Source organism: Vipera berus, assembly GCF_964194415.1.
Source record: "Vipera berus genome assembly, chromosome: Z".
NCBI lineage: Eukaryota > Metazoa > Chordata > Lepidosauria > Squamata > Viperidae > Vipera > Vipera berus.
The window spans coordinates 55,161,879-55,181,939 of record NC_138205.1 but is presented as its reverse complement, the minus strand read 5'-3'; the positions used below and the strand labels follow the sequence as shown (position 1 = coordinate 55,181,939).

Sequence of the window (20,061 nt, the reverse complement as noted above, 5' to 3'; positions counted from 1 at the left end):
TTTAATTTAACACAAGGAAGATTACTGAATATTGAGGGATGTGATTTATTATATGGTTGGCTTGCATATTTGTTGTATGATAAGAAGGTGGATAATATCTTTAAAACTCATATATTAAGATATGCTCTGTTGCGACTTTGGAAAAAATACCGATACAAGTTAAATTATAAAATACCAATTTGGGCAATACCTAAACACGCAATAGAAAATATAAGTGTGGGATTTAAACATGATGTGACTACATATAAAGAAATTCTTACAATGGAAAGGAATGTATGGCAATTAAAGTCGTTTAATATTTTAAAAGAAGAAAAAATAGTTCAGACCTGGTTTTCAGTATGGGCAGCTACAAGCTAGATGGAAAGAAGACCAGAAAATTGGCATTTTGACAACTGATGAAAATTTGGTTAAACAAATCAGAGATCAAAGTCAAGCCCATATAAGAAGGATATATAATGCATTGATAGAAACAAATTCAGAAACGGAACTTGTTAAAAGATTGTATGATAAAATGGGCCCAGAATTTTCAGGAGCCAATAACGATGGATATTTGGGAAAAAATTTGGGTCAGAAATGTAAAATTCACACAGGCACAAAATTTAAGAGAGAATTTTTATAAAATGTTTTATAGATGGCATTTAGATCCTAAAAAAATAGCATGTATGTATCCAAATTATCAGCCTAAATCTTGGAGGTGTGGTTGTGATGATGCAACGTATTATCATATATGGTGAACTTGCAAAAAAGTTAAAGCTTTTTGGATTAAAATTTGGTGGAATATGCAGAAAATATTTAAGAAAAAGATAAGGTTTTCTCCACAGTTATTTCTGTTGGGTATTATTAAAGATTGTACTGTTATAGAAACCAAATTGATGTTGAATTTAATAACGGCAGCAAGACTTTTGGTATCTCAATATTGGAAGAAGGAGAACCTGCCTACGATAGAAGAGTGGACTTTAAAAGTTTCAAACCTGGCAGAAATGGCAAAAATCTCAGCATATTTGAAAGAACAATCGCAACAGAGATATTTTTTGGAATGGAGAAGATGGATCGATTATATTCAGAATAAATATGGGACTAAAAAGTTTCATTTAGCATATGAATAAGTATTAGTATTATAAGATGTATTATTATTTAGCTATTATTATTTAGTTATTTAGTTATGTTTAAGGGGAGTTAAAGTGCGATAGAATTTAAAGTGTTTTTTTTAGTTAGTTGGCATATTTTAGCTTAAGTTTGTAAAAGTTAATACCCTGTATTCAGCTCTAGGAAGTTGGGGGGGAGGGGGGGGAGGGGAAGTGGGGGGGGGAGGGAGGGAGCTTATGTTTGTAAAATGTATTTTAAAACTTTTCAATAAAAAAAGAATTAAAAAGGCTACAGAAAGGGTCTGCAATACTACAATACTACAATTACTACAATTTCCAACCATAATAAAAACGGAATAAAATAATTTCTAAATAGATTTTTTTCTTAGTAGCAATTATTTACGCTGAATTTTCTGCATATCACATTCTTGCCTTTTTCTGTCCCTGAAATTCTAAAAATTCCTTTTGTTTCCTCTTACTGAAATGTACAGTGTTGCTGATTTCAGGAAGCAAAAATATATGATGTATGTATAATAACTATATTCCCTTTACTAGTGCATGGCTCTTTATTGTGTTACACTGCAAGTTTAACCCAAATCCTCTCTCTGCTGGAGAAAGAGACTTTAGTCATTTTATATCAGAGCAAGATTGCTAGAATATGTGAACTGAAGTTGGGAAACATAGATCTAATAATGCTAGTTCCCAAACTTTCATTTGATGTCCAGCCTCGAATTAACGTTTGAAATATTCAGTGCCAATGGAATTTTAGGAAAATTGAAATTGATAGAATATCTATTTCTAGAGAATTCTGCTTTGGTAGAAACAAGTGATATTCTAATTTAGAATTGCATTAGTTCTTTTTCTTGATTTTTTCTGTGTGGTAATAAGTCTAATCATCTTTATTTTCCTTGTTCAAATTCAGAAACTATGTGTAACCTCCCCTTTTATTTTTTTTAAAAAGTTTCTTTATCATTAAGATAAAACAACTGCTGAAAAAGTTTGAAAAATCTTACTCACCTGGTATTATCTATTTTTGTATTTATCTTTTTTAAAAAAAATTCCTCTATAATTATGATTATTTTTAAAGGTGATCTTGAATAAAGAAAAAGGGGATTGATCCTAATTCATACACAGAAACAGTATTTTCTATAATAAAATGTGCTATATATGTTAATAATTCCCTCAGTTAAATGAATGAATGATTGAATATATAGATTTAAAATGATATACTTTTGGTAAGAACAGAATTTGGACTGATGCATAATTTTAAAAAGCATAGAATATATTCAGAAAGAGCCAAATAAAGTGTAGAAAATATGAATTACTCAGGCTAAGGAGGGGAATGAGAAATACTATTTTGTGGAAAAATAAATTTAAGTATCAAGTCCCAAATCACGTTAGCAATACACAGTGTTATCCAATGGTTTCAAGTAGCTACGAAATTGGGAATTTCCTAAAACAGCATAACTTACAGCTTGTTTTCTGCTAGCTGGGAAGCATTGGTCTATTTGAAATCCTTTAAAAGTACTGATATGGCTCATAATTATGTTTAAAAGAAAAACTGTAGTAAAAAATCTCCAAAAAACATTCTTACCTTAGACCCTATGAGTATGTACAGCCACTGGATGGTTTCACTGTGATTTATTACTCCATTCATCCCATCAACATACAGCATAATTTGTCCCAGTGCTAAGGAAATAAAGAAGATTTTTTAAAATTGCTATATTTAACAATTTGCTATAACAAGCAACCTAGCAGTTCGAAAGCAAATAAAAATGCAAGTAGGAAAAATAGGGACCACTATGGTGGGAAGGTAACAGCATTCTGTGCGCCTTTGGCGTCTAGTCATGCTGGCCACATGACCACAGAGATGTCCTCGGACAAGCGCTGGCTCTTCGGCTTTGAAACAGAGATGAGCACCGGCCCCTAGAGTTGGAAACAACTAGCACGCATGTGCAGGGGAACCGTTACCTTTACCTTTATAACAAGCAAAAACCATACAATTATCAAATGTAAATTAAAAGGGATCACTGAGTTGATCAAGAGCCAAACTTTTATCAGACTGAAATGGAAGTTTTTCACAACCTAAATACAATTTCTCCTGATGTAAATATATTGGTTTGGCTTTTGATTTTATAAATGCGGCTGCTTATAAAATATACTATACTTATTTATAAAATTTGTATGCTGCTGCAATAACAAGACTATTGGCTTACAGGCAGTCCTTGACTTACAACCATCATTTGAATTTACAACAGCACTGAAAAAAGAGACTTACAACTGTTTTTCCCACAAGCAACTACTGCAGCATCACTATGGTCATCTGATCAAAATTTGGATGCTTAGCAACTGGCATGTATTTATGACAGTTACATTGTCCTGAGGTTACATAATTAACTTTTGTGAACTTCTGGCAAAGTAAATCAATGGGCAAGCTAGATTCACTTAACAACCATGTTGCTAACTTAACAACTGCAGTGATTCATTTAACAATCCTAAAAGTGGTACAATGGGTGAAAAGGTTGAAAAGCCCTGTGCTAGGGGACCCTAAATGGGCCTGACCTCACCCCATAGAGGTGATAAAGAAGGAGGAAAGTCCCGCCAAGTGCGGAGAGACGGTGGTCAATCCGATCGGTCCTGGAAAAGCCTTCCAGAAACCAGAAAGGCTAGTTTAACTTCAGAGTCCAAGCTACAAGCAGCCGAACCCCAAAGCATTATTTTAAGCTGACTATAAACAACGTGCTTGGAACTGGGTAAGAACAGTGATTTTCTCTCTTCTACTTGAAAACCGATTTCCTGGGGGGGGGGAAACCCCAAGAAGCAAAAAGCTTCCAAAAGTGAGAAGGAGGGGGATCTTTGCTCCACTCTCCTACAGACAGAAGCGGCGAATTAAACCATTAAGTGGGGGCCGAAATATACTGAAATGAAAATATGACCTAAATCTGGATAAGTTTGAAATTGGTGGTATGTGTTAAGATTTTTTTTAAATCATGAAAATAGAAAAAAATAATTGTTTAGTTTGAAAACTGGAAACTGAAAAACAAACTGGTGCTGACATCTAGTGGTGGATGAAAATATAGTAGTTGCTTCAATACAGGAACTGGCAAAGCCCAGAAAAAGATAATTTGTTTTTGGATGACCTTCAATGTCTTAATATCAGAGATCAGCTGTGAGAAAAAGAAAACATCTTGGGCTACCTACAAAGAGAGAACTATAAACTTTAGAGGAAAAAAACTGACCTTTCTGGATTACAAATACTTACGCAACTGTGACTTTAAAGCTGTCTGCAGAGAAAGGAAAACTCTGATTTTTGGCTATCATGGAAAACCAAAAGCACCAAAAGAATATATCAAGAAAAATAAAATATTTTCCAGGAGGAGATATATGCTATGTTGCAACTAATTCAAACAACAATGATCTCAAACTACAAGGAAATTAAAAATAACTTTGAAAAATATAAATGAATGCATCTCTAATTTAACTCTCAGAAAATAAAAATAGAGAGGGAGCAGATAAAACAGACAAACCAGAACCAGAAAAGAGAGATTTAAAGATGGAACCTAACAACAGAAGTAAGTATGACTCAACCCAGGTGGAAAAAAAACTTACAGGAAATAATGGACATGGGAAAAATAACTTATACTTTTAAGATCAGAAAATAAGTCTGAGGACAAGAAAAAAGATTTGACAAAATGGATTACAGAGCTACCAGGAGAACTATGAGAACTTAAGAGACAAAAAAATGATAAGAGAAATTAAGAGAGAAAGAAAGGAAAAAATTTCCAATGAATATGAAGAGGCGAAACCTTGATATAAAACATCTCACCTGATTTATCTTTTGTACCTACAACAACATCCACAAGACTATGGGAAGACTCTTTGATTCAGAGAAACATATTGTTCAGGAAAGATGTCTGGCAAAATAAAAGGCTAAAATGAGAATCAAGAAATTGGATGATGGGATCTATCAGAGGGAATATTTGAAAATCTGTTTGAATATGGTTAAAGAAATAGAAAGATTTTGGATATAAATGAATTTTAGTTTAAGAGGGATGAGCATCTCAATTATTATAGTATTTTTCTTTTCTTTTTTCCTTTGTGTTTTTTTTTGACATGAGAAAAATAAAAAAGTTGGAGAGGTTTATATAAAAGAAATGTTTTAGATACTTAAGTGAAGTTAATCTGGCTATTCTGGCTATAAATGTTCATTAGTCTAAGAAGGATATATACTTTAAGTAGTATACTATCTTCTTATTTCTTTTTGATTTTTTTCTTTTTTTAAGATATGAGCAATGTAAAAGTGTTGGGCCTGTATGAGGAAAAAGACCTAAATATTTAAGTGTAATGAAAATCTTAACCAGTAAAAATATTTTGAATATTGTGGGGAAAACAAATTTAAATAAGAATTTTAAACAGGATCTATGGTAAGGCAATCACGATGATCAGTTAGAAAAGAAGTTTTATATCATTGTGGTTATTATTTGCAGAAATATTAGAAAAATGTCTATATTTAATTGTTATTTATCCAAATAATAAGATTTGTATTAATTCAAGGATGGCAAAAGAGAACATTTTTGGAAGAAGAGAACATCAAGCAAAGCTATTATGTGGACTATAGAATTATAGAAACTAATGGTTATTGTTTTTTAAATATAAACCCAGACAACATGATGTTTACCAAATATTAAGGTGATTTTGTAAAAAAATTTTTTTTTAAAGAAGCTGTTATGGACTTTCTACATGTGAAATACAATAATAGATTGTTAACAAAGGGCTTTGACATTTAGTTTTGTTGTTGGGTTTAACTATTAACGGTTTATTACAGTAGGTAGTAGGTCAAAATTAGTTGGGCAAATGGATATTTGTCAGCATTCAGCTTGGTGGGACAATTTATGTGGATGTTTTTTAAAGAACATTTTTGTCTTTAGTTTTTCCTTTGTTTTTGTTTCCCTTTTTTTCTGTTGAAATTTGTATTTTAACTTTGGAAATAAAGTAAAAAATAAATAAAAAAGGCATAAATATTCAATAAATATAAAAGGTAAGAGAAATAACATCCAAACAAAATATGTGGTACCAGGCCTCCAAAGTCTTCTGAAAAAGCTCAATTTTTAGCTTTTAGAAGGCAGACAATGTTAGAGACAAGTGGATCTGCAATGGGAGATAATTCCAGAGGATAGGAAACATCACTGAAAAACAGTACGTCCAGTTTTAGCCCCCTCCACCTCATCAAAATGGTGGACAATAAGCCATTTCTGCTGGCGTGAATGGAGGCGTCAGGCTGACCTTACTGTTCAAATGCAATCTTGCCAATAAACAGTTAAAAGAAAAAAGTTGAGAAAGCTAATGTAAAATGTCTTGGGGAAAAATACTTTATGTTATTGCTGCTGTGACAGAATAAGGAAATAAGAATGGGTGTGTGATCACACATAGCTTGTGTTAAAACAATGGTTTCAACTTCAGAATATTTGGGAAGAGTGTCCCCTACCAGTAATGAAAATTTGTATGTATGATATGTGACACATTAATCACATGTAATTTTCTGATATGACCACTGTTTAAACATTTATTTACTTGCAGAAAGTCACTAAAATGTTTGTGAATTCAGAATGAATTAACTGGATACTACTCTTTTGCTCTAGATAAAATACTTTTCCTAAAACTAATTTATGATTATATTTGTAGACCTGTCAATCTCTTAATTATGGTTCTCTTCTTAGTTTTGTATTTTACAAAGAAATGAAGACAACATAAATGCTATTGTGGCCTTCCTTCCTTCCTAATCTATAACCCCTCTTGGTTGTATTATATTTCTCATCAGGATATGAAATTTATGCTAAGAGTTTTAAAGGCCGATGGATTTGCAAGAGAAATCAGCTTATTAAAAATGATAAGTGTTATTTGTCAAGGCCCTTGTTCACTCTGACAGTTGTTTAGATAAGACAAAAATAAATATCATTAATGAGTCAAACATAAGAAAGTATGAGTTTCCCCAGAACTCTTTCAGTGCAGAATGAATAACTCATTCCACAGGGTTGTTATTGGAAGAAGAATTAGATAGAGTTATAAAAATAATAAAGGCGGGATTTTAAAAAATAAAACATGAAGATAAGAATAAAAGAAAGGGGAAGACTAGGATAGTGATGCCTGATAGAGTTGGTAAGATCCTCAAAAAGTTAGATGTGAGACATTTAAAGACATTAGGCAGTTTATGGACATGGTGGAAGCAAAAGATGTTTTGCAAAGACAGAAAAGTATAGAGAAATATAATAAAAGGTATCACTGTAAATTAGATTTGCTACATTTAAAAAAACATATAGTTTCTACTAAGAATTTTGATTACAACAGAAATATCAACTAAGAAAAAATAGAAAAAATAAAAAGTGCAGAAAAAGGAGGAAAAACAAAAAGAAAAATTATAATAAAGAAAAAGAAAAGTATATAAAGTTACAGTTTTCATCATAAGAACTATAAACAAATTAAGCAACTCTTCACCCTCTAAATCAGGGGTGTCAAACACAATTTCATTGAGGGCCGCATCAGTATTGCGGTTGCCCTCAGGGGGCCGGGTGGGTATGGCCAGGGTGGGCGTGGCCTACTGGGTGGGCGTGGCCAGCTCTACATCGTTTGCATCAAGGGTGCCTATGGGGGCCTGGGCAGGAGTGGGACAGATCTGAGGGTCTCTGGCAGAAGGAGGGTCTCTGGGCCAGGGCCAAGGCAGTGGGAGCCGTTCCCTCACTGTTTCCAGGATGGCTTCGCGGGCCACATGAAACCACTTCGCGGGCCGGATCTGGCCCCCGGGCCTTGTGTTTGACATGTCTGCTCTAAATGGTTACAGACCAATATTTATTCATCCCATAACCCATCCCTTATCTATTAATTAATTTAAGCATTAATTTTTCTGTTCTGGTGTCAGTATAAAGAGTTGGCAGAACTACGTAAAAAAAACTTTTATTTTGATCTTGGTCTTGATTTTAACCCTAATCAAATAAACCAATTTTATATTCCTTCTTTTTACTTCTGTCTTACTCTTTAATTCAATCAACTATTATTTGATTTCTCTTAAATTCTTCTCTATTCCACTGTAGATTTCAAGACTTTAACAAGCCTCTTTTGTAGAATAAATAAGCAAACATTCTTTTGGTTTCAACCTATTTGTATTTCTCATTTAAGTTCCATCAGTTTCTTTTGTATATCTAATAAAGCATCCTTTTCTAATTTATTATTTTGGCCTTAATTTGTAGTTCTGTTTTCAGTACTTTCTCTGTCTTGTCTAAGTAAAATTGTTCTGCATATGCCATTCTTTTGTTACATCTTTTAGACATAGTCTATCCATTGATGATTGTCATCCATCATCGAGAGTATTGATGTTGTAGTAAATCCTAGTATTAATCATTTTCCCCTTTTGCTTGAAATTTTAGTCCCCTAAATCTCTAGCATTCAGTCATCACAAAATAATTTATCTTTCTTAAGACTTACAATATAAGTCTGTTTCCCACATTAAACTATTTTTATAGTTAATTCCAAAATTGCATAGTAAATCAATATTCTAAATTTATTTGGGCTGTAATTCCAGGTAAAACTTGGTTAGATCAATTCTCACTTAATTTTCTGCTATTTATTTCAAATCTTGAAGATCCTAATTAATTTTTATTTTGATAAAAAATTGAAGATAAACTCATGTGAAGACTTTTCAAATTTGTTATTCTAAATGTTTTTAATAGCCTTACCTCTCAAGATGTAATTCTGGTAGTTCTGGTCTGCCTCAGCTCCCACTTTTATTAAACAAGACAGGCCTTCTGCTACAACAAATTCATGAACCAAATCCTTGTCATCCTATAAAGGAGAGGAGGGGGCGGGGGGGAGACATTATGTAACATACTGAAAATAAAATAGTGGTGGTTTTAACCATTCAGTTGTATCTGACTCTTGGTGACTTTATAGGCAAGTGCTTTTCACACTATCCTGTCAAGTACAGCATTTTTCAGTTGTTTATATGGTATCAAACCAGCATGTTCTTTGCTTGTTCCTTTTTCTTGTTTTACTAAGCAAACATAGCAGTCCCCCTGTAGCAACTGCTTGTGGATGGAAGCAATTTTACAACCAATACTTGTAATTATAACTTTCTCAGGTCTGTAAAGCAAAGAAAAGTGGAAGTAGGATCATAAGCACAGTTGTGTTCACTTACAGACTGCTTCATTTAACAACTGAGTTGTCAGTCCCAATTATGGTTTCTACATAAGGACTAATTTGTGGATGAAAATTAGTGTTCTATGTTAATGTAACCACTCTTCAATAAACCATTCATCTACAAACTAGGATCAAAATGATTTTTGGTGTCCAAGAATATTTTAGAAGATGTATCATAAACTGAATGACATCAAATTTGTCCCTTTCATTCTCTCTTCCCTTAATTACAAAGCTTTAGACCAGCGGTCCCCAACCTTTTTGGCACCAGGTACTGGTTTCATGGAAGACCATTTTTTTAACAGACCAGGGAAGGGGAGGAGGAGCATGCAATCTAGATCCCTCACATGCACAGTTTATAATGATGTGAGGTGGAGCTGAGAGGGTGATGCTAGTACTGGGAAGCAGCTGCAAATAGATGAAGGTTTGCTCACTCCCTTGTATGCCGCTCACTTCCAGCTGTGCTCACTTCCTAACAGGTCATGGACCGATACCAGTCCATGGCCCAGGGTTTAGGGACCCCTGTTTTAGATAAAATGAAAAAGCTTTATCATTTTTCTCCTTGTCTTCATGTACATAGCTTTTTATGCATGTACGATTTTCTGCTCTCCTCCATTATATGATTTTTCTTCCTAGAATTTGGTAGAAATTGAACTACCGCTATCCTACATCACTTAGACTGATGTTCCAGTCTAAATCTTCCAACCCATTATTTAATTTAAAATAATTTAAATAAATTCTGTAGACAGAGGGACTGGCAGAGTACTCACAAATCTCCTTTCTATTTTACACAGTAACTTTCTTTCCAATTTATAACTATATTTTCTTTCTTGCCTCTCCTTTCCATACCATAAAACACAAGGCAAGCTAATTTATTTTGTCATTTTCAGATTTATTAAAACTGTAGAAAGTGACAGCTACATTATGAAGAAAAATTGTAAGAAATAACTGCATTATTTTAATTTAGAACTCTTGTGTATGGCTAAAAATTACAACAAAATGGCAGCAGAGAGATAAGGAAAACCATCTGGATTTTTGCAATTCAAATATAGTTCTTTGTAAATATATTCTGATTTTAAGTATAAACATAAAGGTAAAGGCTTCCCCTGTCCAGTAGTTTCTAATTCTAAAGGGTATGCTCATCATAGTTCTTAGCTGAGGGAGCCAACAATGTCTGAAGACATTTTCATAGTCATGTGGCCAGTATGACTATATGCTGAGGTGCACGGAACATTGCTACCTTCCCACCAAAGTGACATCTATTTAATTTTGCATTTGCATGCCTTTAATTGCTAGGTGGGCAAGAGCCGTGGCAAGTAATGGGAATTCACCTGTCAGTACTCGGGTCTTTAACAGCTGAGCCATCACGCCTTTCTAAGATTTTAAGAATGCTGGATTTTGCAAGTTTGATATTGTCTCTTCTGTTTCTTTATTAAATTTATATAACACTTATCTCATATATGTGACTTAAATGGTGTACAATAAAAGAATCAAAACAAATTATAACAAGTATGATAAAAATTAAAATAATTTAAATACATAAAAAGGACTATGGGAAAATGGATACTTGGGATCCCCAAGCCTGTTAAAAGTACCGTATATACTTGAGTATAAGCCGACTCGAGTATAAGCCGAGACCCCTAATTTTACCCCAAAAAACTGGGAAAAGTTCTTGACTCAAGTATAAACCGAGGCTGGGATCCGCCGTTCTGCAAGCCTCCGCCGCCGGCGGAGGCTGGATCCGCGCTCTGCAAGCCTCTGCCGCCAGCAGAGGCTCGATCCGCCATTTTGCAAGCCTGAATACACAGGAATACCCTGTGTGGCCGCAGCTCTCGGGGAAGCCCTGGCTGTCCGCTTCCTCGCTCCACGCTGCCATTCGGGGCCCGCGCGTTCCCCGGGCAAATCGCGGCGCCCAGCAGGCAAGGAAACACGCCCGCTCCAGTCGCCCCCCCTTCCCTCAGGAGACGCGAAGCAAGTGACCGCCCGGAGCTTACCGAAGACTTGCGCGCGGCCGAGGCTTCGGTGCTTCCAGGATCGCGCGCACCTCTCCCAAGCCGCCGCCGTCCGGAGACCTGCCGAAGTTTGGGGAGGTTTGGGGAGGTGCGCGCGCACCTCCCCAAACCTCCCCAAACGTCGGCAGGTCTCCGGACCTCCGTGCCCTGCCTGCCTGCTTCTTTCCGCTGCCTGGCTGCCCTACGATGTAACCCGCTTCATGATCGAGTGCGACGCCTGCAAGGACTGGTTTCACGGCAGGAAGGGGATCTCTGCCCTAGAGCGGGAAGGGGGAGGGAAAGGGGGGGAGGAAAGGCCCGATCGCTTTGTGTTACCTGCCGTGAAACCAGTCCTTGCAGGCGTCGCACTCGATCATGAAGCGGGTTACATCGTAGGGCAGCCAGGCAGCGGAAAGAAGCAGGCAGGCAGGGCGCGGAGGTCCGGAGACCTGCCGACGTTTGGGGAGGTTTGGGGAGGTGCGCGCACACCTCCCCAAACCTCCCCAAACTTCGGCAGGTCTCCGGACGGCGGTGGCTTGGGAGAGGTGCGCGCGATCCCGGAAGCACCAAAGCCTCGGCCGCGCACAAGTCCTCGATAAGTTTTTTTGTTCACTGGAGTATAAGCCGAAGTGGAATTTTTCAGCCCAAAAAGTGGGCTGAAAAATTCGGCTTATACTCAAGTATATACGGTGCCAAATTTTGAGGGTTGTCTTAAATACATTGGGATCATGGCTAATCTCATCTCAGGAGGAATGATGTTCCAGAAGAAGAGTGCCACAGAAGAAAAAGATTACTTCCTGGGTATTTTCAGACAGAACGTTTTAGCAGATAAGACCCATAACATGCCCTTCCTGTTACGTCTAATGAGACAGGAACATGTAATCAGGAAGAAGCAGTCCCTCAAATAACCTGGTCCCATGCCATGAAAAGATATTAATCTTTCAAAATTATATTAAAGGGATGAGATGTCATTTCAAGAGACAAAGCACACATGCATTGTTATTTTATTTAAACCTGGGTAACGGCTCCCTCAATTGTCTGAAGGCCACATGTTCACCCTTGAAAATGATATGAACTATCTTGTGTTATTCTAGGTAATAGGTACAATTTATCTCAATTTTGATGCATTAACCAGAAAAAGGGGTTTTTCCTATTATCTTAAACAAAGCTGTTTATTGATAAAATGGGATGAAGGGAGGGCATTAAGCATACTCCAAACTTTATAAATTTCATAGCAGCTAGTATAGGGATCTGTTCTTTCAAAGTGCTTATAGCTTTTGTGTGTATATAGCACTTCTCCCGAAGAGGCCACTGGCAATTGGGCTGTCAAGTCTGAATTGCTAAGATGCCTGCTAACTGCTATCATTACTCAACTTGCCATAGGAATAGGGGGGAGGGGTAGAGAGCATAGGGACGAAATGGGAGGGTAAGAAGCCGTCCACAACCCATGAGAACCCACAAGAATGCCAAGGTCACTGACACAGGTGTCTGTCAGAGAGATGGATGGTTCTCATAACAAACAAAAGCTATATGATTGGCCAACGTGAACATCTGGTGGGTGGGGGTTAAGGGAAGCTATTGGTAACTAGGTAGATTTTTGTGTGGTTAAGATCAGAGCTGGTCTTGCTTCTTCAGTTCTGAGATGTGTACTCAATAAAGATTTTTCTTTTATGGAACTTCAAAGCCTTGAAGATTCCTTACTGTTGAGTTCATTAATCAGACAGCTGACATTAGACCAGCTCTGCACACTGTGAATGCAGCCTTCTCAGAGGCTTCCAAGAAGACTGATGTTGGAGGCCGAGAAGATCGATGCTACCACAAAGTCTGGGCAGGTCCTTCCCCGGGAGGCACTGGCATCAGCCCTGATGGACTCTGGGTCTCACCCAGTGGTAACACAGTCCAAAGTGAAAGTGGAGAAAGCTGAGCAGTCACCAGTTGAAGAAGAGGTGGTGGTGGCCAGATCCCTCCATACCAGCTCAAAAATCCAATGGACGGTTGGTATGAGGAAAGTGGCCAAGATGGAATTTCCCCTCATCCCACTGGGGGTTGCAATAACCCAAAGGAGCAAGTGGAAGGCCAAGAGAGCTGCAGATTGGGAAGAGTCAGCAGAGTGTAAATTTCTGGCTGCCTCCTGCAGCCCTTCAGTGGAGCAGCTGCATGAGAAATTTGTTGAGATGGAGAGATGAGGAGAGGAGCCATTGAAATCCCCCACCGGAGGAACAGTGCTTGGAATGGATCAAGCTGCGGTGACTCCATCCCCTTCTCCACCCCACCCGATGGTGCTAGGTTGGGTGGGCCAGGGGATGACAAGGGACTGAGGCATGGCCGTGCAGACCCAGCCAGCTCTGGTGTGGCAGGAGATCCAGCCCATGCCACCCCGTAAGTGGTGGGGGTACTGCCTGGTTACTTGTTAGTCTGTGACAACCGCGATCTGCCACCATTGAAAGACATGTTTGACGGATGGAAAAACTCACCTATTTCCTGAACCAAGTGTGGATTTATCTGGAGCTTAACTTTTAAGGAAAAAGAAGTAAGGGGGAATATGGCACTTTTCAATTATCTGAAAAAGGCCAAGACTTGTTGCTCTTCAGTGGAGTACACAGAATAATGCGTTTAAGTAATAGGATGGGATATGATGGAATATTAGAAAGCAACTTCCAACCATAATGAGCAATTCAGTCATGGGAGCAAATACCCAGAAAAATAGTTTCCCATTCTTTCAGTGGATTCAAGGTACCAAAAGATATTATTCCTCACAATCATTATATTTGAAGAGAGATTCACAGAAAAGGGCAGTGAAGAGTATCAGGATGATAAAGGAAATAAAATACTGTGGAGAGAGATGGAAAGAGTAGGCCTTGAATAGATGACTGAGAGAAGAAATGATAATATTTTCTAGTACCCCAAGAATGTCAAGACACTTTCTCTTTTATTTCAAAAAGCAAGATCCAGAACAATGGAATTAGCTTAGAACAAGACAGAATATAATAAAATGTTAGGAAACAATAAAATATAATCTTCTCTATCTGTAAGAAGAAATTCTGGGTGAAGCTAATTAGTCAAAGACAAGCACTCCAGAGATGTCCAGATAGAGGCCAGACAGCCATCTATCTGGTATGGAATAGAAACTCAGATTCAATGGCCCAATGTAACCTTTTCAAGTGTATAGTTTTGTAATTCTTATGACTTTGGTTTTGTTCATATTATGTATAAAAATACAAAATACTTTGGACATATGCATGCATTTTAAATTTGTTTTTAACTTTTGTATCTTGGTTTTTTAATCACCCTGTAAACCGCCCTGAGTCCTTCGGGAAAGGGCGGTATATAAATGTAATAAAATAAATAAATAAATAAATAAATGTATGGACTTATGATCCAAATATCATTTTTTGTGTTTTATGCACAACTTGTCATGACATAAAGAAGACCTTAGGATTCAACAGCATTGCTTAGAAATCCATAATAAAGTCCAAATGATCCATCTGCTTTTGTGCATGAAAGTAGTAATTTTGTAACACAGTGGCATTGTAATGTAACAGAAACATTATTTATTTATTTAAAAATTGTAATGATTCTGATTTTTATTTTGTGACACAAAGAAATTTCACAATTTATAAATCATTTGTCCTTTCATACTTTCCCCACATTTCCACACTACATACTAAATAAAATTAAGAAGTTTCCTATTTATGTTGAGAACATATGGAGGTTTTTTTCACTGAATTTATTTTCCTTGTTGAAGCTGGATCAAAAAAATTAAGATAACGCTACAACCACATGATGAAATTCTATCCTTTTCTTGCACTTGACTGGGATAGGTGTTAACTGCCTAGTTGTGGCTGCCATATTGATTGCTCATCTGCAAATGCCCCTGCTTCCTCAGGAATTACTTAGAAGCTTCTTTGAAACATTCTGTGAATTATCCTAAGTGTGATTGGAGAAAGACATTAAGAAGCAATAATAGTAAATAATAAAAAAAACAGATAAAAATATTACGCCTAGAAATGTTCTCTATTAACTGTTGTGGCAAAATAATAACACCTCTCCCCCAGCAATAATAATGAAATACATTAGTTTCTGAAATAAAACAAAATGTATATTAAGAAGTAATGTTCACTTACTTGAAATATCTGTTTCAAGGAAAAGAGGGCCCGCCTTAACTCACGTCCATTTGAGTTGTACAATTTTTCTGAAAGGACAAAATGTTAAATAATTATATGATTATTATATTCAGTTTTGGACCCTGTTGTTTAGTGAAAAAATACATTATCTCCACCCCTGTTTATAGTCTAAAAATATCATGTATATGTAAAAAGGTGCAATAAGAATAAAGAATAAAGAAAAATAAACAATGTCAACAATTCAGAGCCAGATTGGATTGAGAAATTCAGTGCCTTATCTCTAATCTAAAAGAGTAATTTGGGAGTAGTAATAGGATAACTTAGGGACGCGGTGGCTCAGTGGGTTAGGACACTGAGCTTGTCGATCAGAAGGTCGGCAGTTTGGTGGATCAAATCCCGAGTGCCGCGTAACAGAGTGAGCGCCTGTTACTCGTCCCAGCTTCTGCCCACCTAGCAGTTCGAAAAGCACGTAAAAATGCAAGTAGAAAAATAGGGACCACTACGGTGGGAAGGTAACAGCGTTCCGTGCGCCTTTGGCGTCTAGTCATGCCGGCCACATGACCACGGAGACGTCCTCGGACAAGCGCTGGCTCTTCGGCTTTGAAACGGAGATGAGCACCGCCCCCTAGAGTCGGAAACGACTAGCACGCACGTGCGGGGGAACCTTTACCTTTACCTTTTAATAGGATAACTTAATGCATTAATCATTTACATATAATGTAAATAATTTCCCATAATAACATTATTAATTATGCTTAAAAATCTTGTAAAATTTTATAAATCCTGACAGTAGGAATTGATTACTTACTCACTCATGCAGCTAAAGTGTAGCATACTTTTGCTATTAAGCCAACACAGTTTACCAAGTAAAAATATTTCCAAAAAATGTTGTGATGCTATCTGGGAAGTTGTATTTAAAGAGAAAAAAATCTGTATCGTAAGCTAGGAAGACTACAGGAATTCCTTGACTTACAACTATTCATTTAGTGACTGCTGGAAGCTACAATGACACTGAAGAAATGTGACTTATGACCGGTTTTCCCACTTAAAATCATTTCAGCATCTGCATGGTCACATGATCAAAATTTGAGTGCTTGGCAACTGGCATGTATTTATGACAGTTGCACTGTCCTGGGGTCATCATTTGTAACCTTTCCAGCTGCCCTCTGACAAGCAAAGTCAATGGGGGAGGCATGATTCACTTAACTGCAATAATTTGCTTAACAACTTTCCTTAACAACTAAAATATGCTTAACAACTGCCTTGCTTAGCAACAGAAATTCTGGGCTCCATTGTGGTCCTAAGTCAAGGATTACCTATACATTTTATGGGGGGGGGGGAAGAAAGGATAAACCCAAAAAATAGGTTTATCTGAAAGAGGTTCATAAGAATAAAGTATTTGCAAAGGAAAATTGAAGAACAAAATCAAGAAAAACCTTTTCAAAAGCGTATTATAATAAAAATGTCTAAAATTAAACAGTAGTAGATTTATTTTTAAAAGATTATTCAATTTCCGTATTTTTCACATAAAGTAGTACTTATTTATACAGTAAAGGTGACCAAGATAAAAGACAAAAGTGAGTTTTTGAAAAATAACTCCAAAAGCAGCCTTTTAAAATAAATGGCTATCTTTCATAATAAAGAGTGTATGGTCACTGTATTCATAGCACAATTTCTTGGATACACCTAACTCTGTATTCTGGATTCCAGTCATCAACATTGCATTCAACAAAAAATGGTCAATTCCCGGCCCTTTTGACTGATTTTCTTAGTTCCATTTAGAACAGCAAAATATTTTATTACTGTACACTTTGGTAGTGATAACTCTTTTCAAGTCTCTTTTTAATTGATATTGGAATGGAGGAATACAGACAGCAAGGGAATCTTTATTGCATGTAAAATGATACTAATCCTGATTCTGGAACACTTTGCTGGAGTTATAAGGAAAAAAATGATTGAAGCCACGTTTAACTATTGTATATTAAATAATTTATTTGCACTGCAGAATTATTTAATATTTATATTTTACTACCTTCTTTCAGTTAATTCAAAATACCATAGAAGTATTTTCCTTTACCATACAATTTTATCTTTAGTGTAAGTCTGTGATTTGGAAATGTAATGAGTTAGTCTATGATATCTTTTTATTTCTTTTACATCAAATAGCTAATATGTAAGAATATCAGAGTTCTGTTAATTTCCATAATGTCTATAATATGCTTTATCTATTATTTTATTTTATTTTTTAATTTTAATCCCATTTATATCCCGCCCTTCTCCGAAGACTCAGGGCGGCTTACAATCTAAGCACAAATCAAATGTGCTTAGCAATAGCCTTCATTCTATGTATATGCCTGCTTATTAGGGCTTTCGCCCCCCCACAAGCGGCATTATTACAAAGTCAGCTTATTGCCCCCAACAATGTAGGTCCTCATTTTACCTACCTCGGAAGGATGGAAGGCTGAGTCAACCTTGAGCCTGGTGGGATGCGAACCTGCAATAATTGCAGGCAGCTGGTGTTACTTAAGGAGGCATTAGCCCACTGCTCCACCAAGGCTCTTACATCATCATTCAAACAAGAATAGATAAAAGAACGACAGAATAGAAGGTAGTGAAATTTCAGGATATAAACCAACTAAAACATTTCCAGTCCAGTAACATTCCACTCAACAGCAGTAACTGTGAGAGGGATCTTGGAGTCCTAGTTCACAATTACTTAAATATGAGCCAGCAGTGTGCAGCAACAACCAAAAGAGCCAATGCAATCCAAGGCTGCATTAACAGAGGGATAGAATCAAGATCACATGAAATACTGTTTATAAAGCCTTAATAAGACCACATTTAGCATACCGCATCCAGTTTTGGTCACCGTATTATAAAAAAAGATGTTGAAAGGCTCTGGAAAGAGTGCAGAAAAGAACAACGAAGATGATTATAAGCCTGGAAGCTAAAACATACAAAGAATGGTTGCAGAAATTGGCTATGTCTAGACTTACTGAAAAGAAGGACTAGGTGTGATATAATAGACTGTTCCAATATTTGAGGGATAGCCACAAGAAAGAGGGGGTTAACCTATTTTTCAAAGCACCTAAAGGCATGACAAGAAACAATAGATGAAAACTAATCAAGAAAAGAAGCAATCTAGAACTAAAAAGAAATTTTCTAACAGTGAGAACAATTAACCAGTTGAACGGCTTGCCTTTAGAAATTAAAGGTGCTCCATCAATGGAGGCCTTTAAGAAGAGATGGACAGCATTTGTTTGGAATGATTTAAGGCAGTGGTGCTCAATCTTTTTGACTTTCCAGACTGGGAGTGGGGTTGGTTCTGCATGAGTGGCAGGCGAGCACACAGGCACAGCTTGCACAGATGGAGCTGCACACGCTCATCCACTGCTTTTGCAAGTGGAGTTGTGTGCATGTGCACTTGCCCACCGGTTCCACAGCCTGGTTCCAAATGGGCTATAGCTCAGTACTGGGCCATGATATGGAGTTTGGGGACCCCTGGTATAGGATCTCCTGCTTGAGCAGGGGGTTAGACTAGAAGACCTCTGAGATCCTTCCGACTATGTTATTCTGACTATTTCCAGTCCTCTACTTCATCCCGTGCTGCCACTGCCACTAAGAAATTCTGCCACAAGCTATGGCAGCAATATTCCACAAAGCCTTAATTGCCCTTTCCTCAAGGGATCCACAGGATCTGTCCTGCACTACTGGCAACCATTGCTGATGGGTGTGCCTGGCCTATTGAGGCACCTGCTGGCTTCACCAGACCTTCTTACTGGGGTCTAGGATAACTTGCCACAGCCAATTGGACATGGCCATCTTGCCATGGCCAACTTGCCGTGGTCAATTCGCCACAGAACAACTTGGCATGGCCATCTCACCATGGGACAATTCAACACAGAATTGGCTCTTTGTATTGTTCATCAAAGCATTACAAGAGTTGGTAGTAATAGGAAAGATCTTTGCCTCAGGATAGTGCTGCCAATGGCAGCCTCAGTTTTATACAATAAAACAACCAAAAGGAGAGAAAGGGGACTTTCACTCAATTTGTCCCTAATGTCTACAGAAAGAGCCAGGACTTAATAGTTTGTCTAAAGAGAAGAAAAACTGGGTCTGTCAAATATCAGTGGGAAGATTGTTTCAGAGAACAAGGTTAATCCCAGAGAAAGCATGCCTTCCTGATCCCACAATAAATGCAAGTTTTAAAAGAAGGAATATGAAACATGTCCTCCCTGAGGGGTTGCATGATAGATAGATGTTCACAGAGTAATGTGGTCCCTTGAATAATCAAGTCCTATACCATGTAGGGCTTTAAAGATAAAATCCAGCACATTGAATTACACTTAGAAGTTATCTAGGAAAAAGCCCAGATTGCACACCAAGACTAAATGGGGTAATGCCACTACATCTAGAATCAAAGATGGAAATGTTGCATATCCCAGATCTGAGAAGGCAAAACCCATAGCCACTCAGTCTTGTACGGCAGAGCTGTACCATTCTTCTCTAATGAAACCCTCTCAGCCTCCAGACACTGGGACAGAACCTCAGCAGTTTCACTTAGATGGCTGGGGATGGCGATGTATAATTGGGTATCATCCTGAACTGACAGATATTCTCCCCCAGTGGGTTCATGTAGATATCAAAAAGGAAGGGAAAGGGGGGAGAACCCAGTTT

General features: G+C 37.2%; 1 protein-coding gene across 2 annotated transcripts in view; it reads right to left on the bottom strand.

Moving 5' to 3' along the window:
- FHOD3 (formin homology 2 domain containing 3) overlaps positions 1-20,061 on the bottom strand; it is a 370,562-nt gene that overhangs the window by 215,870 nt on the left and 134,631 nt on the right. For both annotated transcript variants that reach the window (XM_081344817.1, XM_081344818.1), the window contains exons 4-6: positions 15,385-15,452; positions 8,813-8,918; positions 2,680-2,774 (exon numbers count right to left, since the gene is read on the bottom strand). In XM_081344817.1, coding sequence (XP_081200943.1) covers positions 2,680-2,774; positions 8,813-8,918; positions 15,385-15,452 — 269 coding nt within the window. The remainder of the gene's footprint in view (positions 1-2,679; positions 2,775-8,812; positions 8,919-15,384; positions 15,453-20,061) is intronic.